Here is an 11348-nt window from a genome sequence, read left to right as displayed (position 1 = left end):
TGCACAAACATATGGCATTGACTATGAAGAAACATTCAGTCCAGTTGCAAGGATGGCAACCGTAAGAGCAGTCATCGCTATGGCTGCATCAAAGGGATGGTCTTTACATCAGATGGATGTAAAGAATGCCTTCTTGCATGGTGATTTGCAAGAAGAGGTCTATATGGAGCAACCACCAGGTTATGTGCATGCTGTTCATCCTGAGTTTGTTTGCAGGTTGAAGAAAGCCTTGTATGGCTTGAAGCAAGCACCTAGAGCATGGTCTGACAAGATAGGACAGTATCTTGTCACTATTGGCTTTCAGATTTCCAAGGTAGATTTCTCACTTTATGTGAGAAAAACAGAGAAAGGTATTATGCTACTTGTCATTTATGTTGATGATTTGATTATGACAGGTGACAGTGATGAAGATATCCTTCATGTGAAAATGCTATTGAAGCAGAAGTTTGAGATGAAGGATTTGGGAGAGCTGCGTTATTTCTTGGGCATTGAGGTGATTAGATCACCAAGTGGGATACAGCTCTTGCAGAGGCAGTATGGATTGGACATGCTGTCCAAATATGGGATGACAGGCTGTAAGCCTATTTCAGTTCCTTTGGAGCAGAATGTGAAGCTGAGCACAGATGTAGGTGAGCTTCTGGAAGACCCTACTATGTACAGACGCATAGTAGGAAGTTTGATTTATATGACTATTACCAGGCCAGATTTGAGCTATGCTGTTGGATTGGTAAGTCAATTTATGCAGGCTCCAAGGAAACCGCATTTGGATGCGGCTAGACGCATACTCAGGTATGTGAAGTCCACATTGCAGTATGGACTATTTTATGAGACTGGGTTTCAGATACAGTTGCATGGATACACTGATGCTGATTGGGCTGGTGGTATTTTTGATAGACGATCTACCAGTGGATATATGTTCTCTTTTGGGAGTGCTGCAGTCACTTGGAGCAGCAAGAAACAGCCTACAGTTGCCTTGTCGAGCACAGAGGCTGAGTATAGGGGTGCAGCAATGGCTGCATGTGAGGTAGCTTGGTTGCATAAGCTACTTTACGATATGCATCAGTCTACAGATGGGCCAGTTGTCATTTATTGTGACAACATGAGTAGTATACACTTGGCAAATAACCCAGTCTATCATGCTAGAACAAAGCACATTGAGGTGCATTATCACTATGTGCGAGAGAGGGTTTTACTAGGTCTTATTGATCTAGTTTATGTCAGCACAGAGGATCAGGTAGCTGACATATTCACGAAGGCATTGGGTGTAGAGAAGCTGCGCAAGTTCAGAGACCTGCTTGGTGTGCAGGAATTGGGATTGAGCTCGAGGGGGAGTGTTGAGATATCGAGCTCCACTCGTGATACGCCAGGGTGACCGTTGTGTATTTATGTCACCGACTTGTCAGTTGCAGATGCGGTTGGTACACCGCCCCTGAATAATAGCTACATGATAGCTATCCTTATCTACTCTAGTTCGTGGCTCAGTTAGTATGCCACCTTAGTTAGTTGAGTTTGGTTTGAGACCCATATAGAGGGTTCTTCTATTTCTTTGTACTTGAGTTCTTTTGGCTTACACAACTAAGAAGAGGAAAACTGTTTTCAGCCTCCACCCTTGTGTGTCTTCCCCCATTGTGCAAGCAAGAAAGCTTCAAGCGAGACTCCTTCCTTCTCTCCCACAATCTTGACACCTATAAGCTTGGTGTGTGCACTAAAAGGTGCTAAATTCTAGACTAAGGGAAGGTGAATAATACTTGACAAGGGTAGATACCTTGGAGAAGGGTGGGCACCTTGGAAAAATGTGGGTTCTCTTGCAAACACTTGGTTTCAATAAAAGAAATTGTTTACGAAGGACTATTTTCCATTATTTTTGTATCAGTTCTTTAAATTATGGTCAAATAATGCAAAAGAACCCACTTTAAAGGTTAATAAAGGAAGTTGTATTCACTTCTTCCCATTTTGTATCACACTAAATATAATTTGGGTGTGGAGTGGAAAGTGAGTGGGTGTCTCCCTTGATGGGAGCACTCTAGGGTGAACTTGATAAGTCGGGTGGATTCTCATTGAGATTGTCAATTTAGAGCTGAATGTTGACTTTCATAGGGTTGAGTCTTAGAACTAGACTTAGCACCATACACACACTCTCTCATGTTTGTTTTTAGGGCTCTAGAATAGAACCCATTATGCCCTTCAATGTCTTTATCTTCAAGATCCCAATGAGATTTTAGTTGAACCCAAACATCTAGAAGTTATTGAGAACACAAGTATGAAGACTTCTTTCTCCAACAAATTTTTACCCTTATCCTTAGGAGAAGGCAATCATAGCCTCAATACAATTCTCCAATATATGTTACAATGTTCACCCAAGGGGTGCACCTTATAGAACATGTAAAATGCTAAGTGAGCTCAAAAGAAAGGATATTTTATTTAGTAAAATTTATAGGATTATATTTACAGAAGGGGTTTTTTAATTGTGATGTGAAAAAAATCCATAATTTTAGTAAAGTAAAAGGGGTCATTTTATAGTACTATAGCATGTAAAGAAAAGGTATTTCTTAGTACCCTTTGAACACATGTTATATAGATGATTTCTTACAAAGTTAAATCCCATTCCTTTTGAAAACTTTTGTGTAGGCATCTTCTCTCAAAAAGTAAATATTAACCCAAGATGGATGATTCTGAGACCTATATGGAAAGCAAGTATTCTAGAAAGAAGGATGGGTTGCTGACCTACATCTATTAGCTCCTAAAGTACCCTATTTTTTGGGCAATTCATAAGCCACCTCACTAATGTAGGAGTGGTCTAGTCTAGAGTTCTTCATGTACTATTTTTTCAACTAAAAGGGGAGCTACTATTTGATATTAGGCTCACCACATTTGTCAATTACTTTGTCAATTGAAAGGGAAGGTGCTATTTGGTATTAGGATCACTACATTTGTCAACTAATGGTGGGCCACTTGAACCTCCCCATAATGCTTCTCATCATTAATAGTTTTAGTGTAGCCATGAGATTCATAATGCTCACTTAGTTCTAGTGTAACAATGAGATTGGCCTCATAATTAATAGTTCTAGTGTAGCCATGAGATTGGTCTCATGCTCACTTAGTTATGTCCCAGTCTTCAACCATCAAAGATATAGAACCTCTCCATCCTTCAAAATCCTTATTGCCAGGCTATAACTATTTCCATTCAATACTATACTAGCCTTCAACTTTTCCATGAGCCAAAGCTAAAGTACCTCACTATCTCGAAGTTCTACAAATGTAGCATCCACCCAAGAAGGATCAGAATTTGACTTTAGGGATGATTAGAACCCATTTGCATTGAAGATCTTCAATACTACTAGATGTTCCTTTTTCCCATCACAAAGAATGTGTACTTATTTCTCTATAGGCAAAGGACCACTAGCACTCATAGGTGCACACAACACACTTCCCAAAACATTTGCTAGTGTCCAATCAATCACATATATATAGAGAGAGAGAGAGCTTGCATGTGTGCATGTGTGTGTGTGTGTGTGTGTGTGTGTGTGTGTGTGTGTGTGTGTGTGTGTGTGTGTGTGTGTGTGTGTGTGTGTGTGTGTGTGTGTGTGTGTGTGTGTGTGTGTGTGTGTGTGTGTGTGTGTGTGTGTGTGTGTGTGTGTGTGTGTGTGTGTGTGTGTGTGTGTGTGTGTGTGTGTGTGTGTGTGTGTGCGCGCGCGCGCGTGCGCGAGCACACAACATTTTGCAATTAGAAATGTCCACACATGTGTATACTCTTCCACACAAACATCGTGTTATATGCATGGTTGCATGAGAAATATATTAATGATAGATAAGACATAAATAAATCAATGCTTAATGGAAGACAAATAAATTCATGCATATACTCATGCTTTCAATGATTTCAATGCACTTGTGTACAACTTGGTATACAATTTTAAAAGCTCTAAATGGATATATGATTTAGAGCTTAGTTATGATTTACATTGTTAGCCAAAGTATTTATGATTGTCATCTTGATTTTCATTCACATGGTTAGGCGAAACTTTGATATGTGATAAAGCTAAGTTGAGGCTAAGTTACACACCTATTGTTATCATATGGGTAGGCAACACCATATGATGTATCACCAAGATGGCAACAAAAAGTTACACTATAATTCATACTTATTAAAGTCACACTATTATTCAATGCTTATTATATTGAACTCAACAACAGGTTAAGAGAAACTCATTGTAATAATCAATATCAAGTCCTTAGCCAAGAGTTGCTAATCTAAAGAGTAAAAACAAGTGGCAGTAGTAGAATTTATTTTGTCTTTGGTGTAATTGAGATGGTATGACACATTTGAAGCTAAAAGACACTTACAGTAACATGATTACAAAAGCAACTTTTATGTTAAGCCTCAGTGTTGCAAGGGCTTTAACATTGTGCCTTCTCACTAAAGCATAAGAAAGTTAGAATTACCTATCAAAAGAAAATCTCCATTTCCACATTCATTTGGTCTCATCCATCAATCTCCATTTTTGCATTTATCAGAATCCATCGATTGATATCCATTTCCTCACTCGCTGATCTCATCGCCCCTTTAGGGGGCTTTGCTTTTTAATGGTGCTCTCTTCTTCAGCGCTATAATCATTTTCAATGTTAAAAAAATCCCTTATTTCCTTTGTTGTCATTTTTATAATCCTTTTCGCAACGTCTTCTGTTATAAGGTCGAGTAGTTCTTGAATGTGAAGATAATTTGCCGCCTCCAAATCCAAGTGGTGTGGTGTTAGGTTTAGAGAACCATTAAAAAAAGGCAAGTTGAGGTTCCAGATTTTGCTAGGTAATTGAATAATGAGCTTAGGAATACACAATATTCTCTAAATGGTACCCTAGAAAAATATAGTCACTACATGTAATAGAAATGATCTTTGGAGTAAAAAACTTTGTATGAAGGGATGAGTTGTTTCCTCAATATTGGTGACTTCACTATATGAATAGGTTAAAGGGAAACTTTGTTCTACCATTGATAGCCTTTGAGATTTGCTATGGCTTGACTTACGCTAATTAAGTTTGTCTTAGGAGCTTCTATGATCTAGTTGAAAACCCATTAACCCTTCTAGCCTAGTTGTTCATCCACCATAATAGGGTTGAGATGGAGTATTCCTTTAAAAAATGTACACCTAGATTTGACTCTCAAGTCTCATCAATGATGCAATTGCTTGTTTGGCATAATGGCTACTACTATTCTAGTGCTCATCAATGATGTAATTGATTAATGGGTGCAAGGAGTAATCCATTAATCCTTTGACTCACAAACGTTTACATAGTTCTTAGTATACACATATATATTTTTTCTCAATAACAATTAAAAGAATACAAACCAAATAAAATGCTTAAATTGTACCATTCAAAAGATTCTACCTTGTCACTTATGATTATGGATGGGATTGGTGGTGCATGCATCAATGCAACTGCACATGTTGTCATGGGCATATGTCATGGATGTTAATGGTCTCAATCATGGTAGGCATGACACCAATGTCCATCGAGACGGTGTACAAAGGGACCACCTCAAACACAATCACACATATGCACACATAGCATGTGCATGCACACGCACGCATACACACACACATTCTCTCTCTCTCTCTACCTTTGTCTATCTGCTTGCTCACTCCCCTCTCAAAAGAATCATTATCCCTCTTTGTCCCCAACTTCTAATTTAAAAATATTAATTCATTTTATTTGGAATTAGATAAACAAGATCGTTCCTCCTCAAGGGAAAAATAGTGTACACACATATATTCCCTCCCTTTTTTTTTGTAATTAGGTGGCTCCCTTAGTTGTTAATTGCTAATTCTTATCAATGTGTAGTCATGGGTTCAAATTGAACTAAAGTCTTGTACAAATTGTTCATATTAGTAGATGGCAGTAAGGGTTTATTATGCATTCAACCTACCAACTATGCTCAACCAGACACCTAAGGTGTACACACACACACACACACACACACACACACAAACTCAAACACGCACTCTCTCTCCCTACACACACACACACACACTCTCTCTCTCTCTCTCTCTCTCTTTCTCTCTCTCTCTCTCTCTCCTGAGGTCTAATTTATTGAATGATATACCTGAATCACTCGTGTTACGTCTCACTTACACCCCTCCCCTCCTCTGTGTGTGTGTGTGTGTTTGTGTGTGACCTGATTGTCGGGTATTATGGCGTATACCTGAATCACGCCACAGGTGAAGGCAGGGTTGAGGCTGCTAATGAAGTATTGCTTGAAGGAGTCGATGTCACTGATAAGTTGGGTATAGGCGGCGCTCCCGATGGGCATGTGGTCGAGGCGCTTCTGGGCCTGATGGACGTAGTCGCAGAACTCGGCGACGCGAGCCCAGACCGGGGCGGTGATGCGTGCCCAGACGTGGTTGGGCCGGGGCGCCTGGTCGTGGTCCGTCACCATGTCCCGCAACACCTCCGACATCGCCCACATGCCCTCCGTCACCTCTAGAGGCTGCCCGTCTAAGCTGCCCACTATCGTCCCGCGACTCGGCGACGCTTCGGCCATCTCTCTCTCTCTCTCTCTCTCTCTCTCTCTCTTTCCTTTGATATTCCTCAATCCAGCCCCTGCATCAGCCTCACCTCACGCTCCTTCATCCAGCCATCGCATCAGTTCGCCTCTTCCGCCATCATATTGTCGCATCGATACTCCAGCAGTCGCGACGGCTTCGAGAATGCATGGATATTGTACGAGTATCATCGGTGAATATAGAAGAAATAACATAATTCCGATAAAGAATAATAGAAAGGGATTCGCAACTACTACGTAATAGTTCTATAGAAATGCATGGGCTAGGAAATATTCCCAAGTATTCCAAAACATTTTTTTTTCCTCCGCCTCAATATGGCTTTAATAGAGATGCATGGGATAGGAAATATTCCCAAGTATCGCAAAACATTATTATTCCTCTGCCTCAATATGGCTTTAATAGCCACCGCTCAAATTCCATTCCTAGATTTGTAGGATGCCTTCATTCAAGATGCTCTCCTCGCTAAAAAGCACAGTCTTTGTTGTTGCGGTAGAATGAAATGTGACATTATCAACCTACTTTTGCAAGTTCTTCCAAAGTTTCCTAGATGCAATACAATCCCAAAATAAATGCTTTGTAGGTTCTAGTTGTCTCTCACACAAACCACATAGTTTGTGATTCTCCTTGACCTATTAAGTCTTTTCCTGGTAGCAAACTTGTTCATTGGCATCTTCCAAAGGCTAAAGTTTAGCTTCTTCAAGGGTGTGGGCGCCCAAACTCTTACTGCCCTTCTCTTCCATGTCCTCATCCTGGTTAGTTAGTAGTGCTAATTTCTCCCATAGCCATCTTCAGGATGTGTTTGCTGTCCTTCCTTGCAAAATCTTTAGCCTTTTTACATTCACTCAAAAGCTTCCCATTTCCTATCTTGAGACAATCAATTTGCTTTAGCTTGTTTATGACATAGGAAGTAGGCTAGTCTTCCTTTTTGTCTTGGATTAAACCATTGAACTAGAGGACCTCCTCCTCACTAAAGCAAAACTTATGTTTGATCTCTTCAACTATGAGATAGTCAAGTATTTGGTCATTTCAAATACCTTTGCACCCCTTGTGGATACAAATTGATTTTCCTCGCTAATCTAGGGTTATTATGCACACTGGTGCTTCACCTTATTGAAGGCATCAAGAAAGGTCCATATGACTTGAGTGAGACTAGGGTAACCCTTGTTGCAAGAAGTACTAAACCAAACCACACCATCTATTTTCTCCTTCCATGCATAGGCTATTCTTTGGACTATAGTTGAGTCAAAGATCTTGAACTTATGCCCACAATTTGGAAGGATATCCCAAATGAAGAGACTAGGCCATTGGCCACATGGCATCTTATAATTCACAATCCAATGCTTCACCAAGATAACCTAAGGTTGTTGGGAGTCCAATCTCTTGACAAGGTGGAAGATCAGAAGATTAACTTTGGCCTTTAAGGCTTCTAAGCCAAGTCCTCCATGCTTAGATGCTATTACTACATCCTAGGCGGCCATTGTTGTCCTTCACCCTAGATTCACAAGAAATTGTAGAAGAGTTTCTCCACCTTGTTCATGTTAGCTTTGCTAAAGCCAAAGATAGAAACCCTAAAAACCATAAGTGGCATCATCACAGTTGCAAGGATTACCATCTTACCTTCCAGTGAGTAACTTTCACTTTTATGATGGGTGCTAAGTATCTCACCTGAAGATGCTGCTTGTACTCCTAAGTGTGCAGGAAAAATATGGGTGGAGTGAAGCGAGTGTGACCGAGTTGTTCAAGTATATCCTACGTACGCTTTGTTGATCTTTTTGACTCTATTATAAAAAACACTTGTCCTTTTTCAAGGTGTTTTATGATTTTTTTTCAAGTTGCTTGTTGGGGGTAAAGGCATCTCTGCCTAGCCGGCCGTGTATTACTACATTGACAGTACCCGCCACTACACATTGCAGGTGGCGGGCGCTCATCACTGTCACTTTATTCTTTATTCTTTTAGTGATAGTCTGAATAAAGGAAGGCCCAGTCACACATTGTGATTGTTGGAGTTCCCATTTGGTCTCTCTCTCTTTCTTGCTCTTGCTCTCCCGCCATAGCTCTTCCAAGCAAGTTTTGATCCTTCTCACCTTTCAATTGGTATTAGAGCATGGTTGCTCGAGCCTTCTGACTTGGTTCGTGACTCCTTCAACTTTCTATTGATTACCTATACTCATTGGGTCTCCTTCCTGGCAACCATAGCCGACTCTCCTGAGCTCCTGTCACTCCCTGGCTTCTCGAGCACCTACCCGGCCCATTTGGACACCCTCAGGGCATTCCTTTAGAGGTATTGGAGCTCTCTTTTACTATTTTATTTCAGTCCACAAGTTTTGTAAAGTAGGGCAGCCATGTCCTCTTGCTTCTTGTGATGCTACCTACTCTCTATCGGTGATTTTTCCCTTTAAGAGGGAGCTCCTAAGGGTCCTTGACTACTCCCCCACCTTGGTGCAACCCTTCCATAGGCCCTAGATCAGTTTGGGCGAGCTTGAAGACCTGCAAAAAATTGGTTTTTTATTAGCAGCTTGAAAACACGTCATTTGGCACTTGGAACACCCCCTTGATGCTCGACATTGGTGGTTATCATTGGCATTGATTTGTGGACTGATTTACCTCAATCCAGGATTATTTTCCACGGTCCACAGGCAGGCACATACAATGTTACATCAACATTTTATGTTTATGCTTAGTTGGCATTGACATTGGTTGCTCGGCACGGGGGGTTCACTCATTGTAAAGAAGACATGTCACCTGCGTGCAAGGACTTAGTAAAAAAACCCCTATTTATGAAGCTTGTAAGACTAATATATCCCCCTATTTAAGCTTATAAGATATATACATGTATGACTTTTTATGTATCCCCTTTCTTAAATGTAAGTCTTCATAGAACATATACTAACTTTCTTTTTAAAAGTTGGAATTATCCTAAGCAATTAAAAGTATCAAAATGGTCATATCACAAAGTGATTTATGTAGTCGCACTTGGATATCATCGAAGTATGTATCGCAATGTTTTTGAGAGCCCGTGCCCCCTTACCACATGAGGAGAGAGTAGGGGAATTGAACCCCTTTATACTTAAAGTGACTACACCAAGCGGATACCAAGCTCTCTTTGGAAGAATGGGAGTTGAATCTCTCTACCAAAACCATGGGAGAGTGCCAACTCCCCCCCTCCCACACTATGATTTATTCAATAACCCTACTATGTGAGGGTTTAGGGTTTTAACCTTACTTGTCAAGGTCTCTTGTATGCCATGGAGAAACCAATCTATGGAGAGAGGTGATCAAATGCAACCCCCCTTCTTTTTTTCCTCTATCCCCTCCTTAAATTTAAGTTCAATATAGGAAATTAAGAGGGGTCTACCTCTAATGTATACACTTAAGTGTACTTATGTGTCCCCTTCCAAAAACCCCCCTCCTTTACACTCACATGATACAATACAACATCTATAGTGAACCCCCCGGGTTGCTCTGTTGATCTCGAATGTTCCCCGAATGCTAAGGGAATGTATGCCTATGATATGAGATGCTTTTGGGGCTGAATTTTCTCAATCACATTGACTATTTTACACAATCCATAGGTAGCCCAAAATAGGGCACAGTCCCGTGTCATTACACTTTATGCTCATGCTACATAGTCATTTGATGCCCGGTTGGTGCCTATACATATGGGAAAGTATGCTTATGGTTTGTCTATGGTTTTGAGCTTGGATTGGGCAAATGCTTGCTCAATTTTGGACGCTTATTTGTTGCTGGAATATTCAAGGCTGAAGCTTGTTTGCTTATGTTTGGATATGCCTGTTGGGTTCGGGCTATGTCTTGGATGTATACATTGATGTAGTGACTCTTACGGATCGACATAGAGCTTGGATTTTCTCTCGAATCATTGGTTGAGATTGGGCTTACTTCCCATAGAATTTGGATCTTCATCTTTGATGTACTTATGGCATGTACTTTGCTTATGTTTGCTCAGTCTTGACATGCTTGGCCTATGCCACTACTAAATGCCCGTTACATTGTTTGGAGTTGGATGCTACTGAGCCTTACTTTGGCTATTTCATGGAGCTTATTTGGCTTGACATTTGATAGGCTTGGAGCTTACTTTGGCTATTTCTCAACTTGCCAGAGTTACAGTTTGGTTGTACTTGATGTCTATGGATGTTATGTGTAGATGCTACACGGGCTATATGCTCATGAGGTCTTATTGATGCTTGATCTTGGATCTTCTAGCACTAGTGCTATCATATGCCCTTGTTGAGCTTCTTTGCTTGATATTTATGGATTTTGTGCCAGTGGGAGCGACTTGATATGCTTGATCACATACATTGAGCAGGCGGTTTATGCTACTTGAGCATTCAGATACTTGAGACTGGGATCTTCCCTTGGAAGTTGCATGGTTGATATACTGTGGTCCTCACAGATGTACTTGGGCTGATTTGGGCTTTGCACTCCTTGAGCGTACACCTCTTTCTGTCAGGTCTTTCCAGTGTTGTGTACACTTTTTCCTATTACATAGGGGGTGTGCCAGCTCGCTGATGGATTCATTTGACATGCTTGGGTGTTTGCTCGATGTCCGTATGACTGTCACATGCTGATTATGCTCGTTTGATGCCATTTATACTTTGACAGTCAGTGGTTGACTTGGTGCATTCATTTTTCCTACAGTTTGCTCTCATTGTACATGGCTGTAATTTATTACAACAAGCAGTTATGCATGGAATGACGTGTAATTTTCATGCTGAATCATCCTAATTTTATGTACTTTTGATGGTACCTGGTGGGCATCATTAGCTATTA

General features: G+C 40.6%; 1 protein-coding gene across 2 annotated transcripts; it reads right to left on the bottom strand.

The window, feature by feature from the left end:
• Positions 1–4238: 4238 nt before the first annotated feature.
• Positions 4239–6695, bottom strand: LOC148026902 (SKP1-like protein 11). 2 transcript variants are annotated; one of them, XM_087690534.1, is made up of 2 exons: positions 6200–6695; positions 4239–4605 (listed from the first exon to the last, which is right to left on the bottom strand). In XM_087690534.1, the coding sequence occupies exons 1-2, from the start codon at positions 6536–6538 to the stop codon at positions 4600–4602; spliced, it is 345 nt and encodes a 114-aa protein (XP_087546660.1). In that variant the 5' UTR covers positions 6539–6695; the 3' UTR covers positions 4239–4599. The 2 variants fall into 2 exon arrangements, with proteins under 2 accessions (XP_087546660.1, XP_087546659.1); XM_087690533.1 differs by having other exon boundaries at positions 4249–4727.
• Between the last annotated feature and the right edge of the window lie 4653 nt (positions 6696–11348).

This window comes from Lygodium microphyllum, chromosome 13, assembly GCF_053477565.2.
Source record: "Lygodium microphyllum isolate KBCC chromosome 13, Lygodium_microphyllum_v1.1.10, whole genome shotgun sequence".
In the NCBI taxonomy this organism is placed as follows: Eukaryota; Viridiplantae; Streptophyta; class Polypodiopsida; order Schizaeales; family Lygodiaceae; genus Lygodium; species Lygodium microphyllum.
This window is presented reverse-complemented; position numbering and strand designations above follow the sequence as displayed.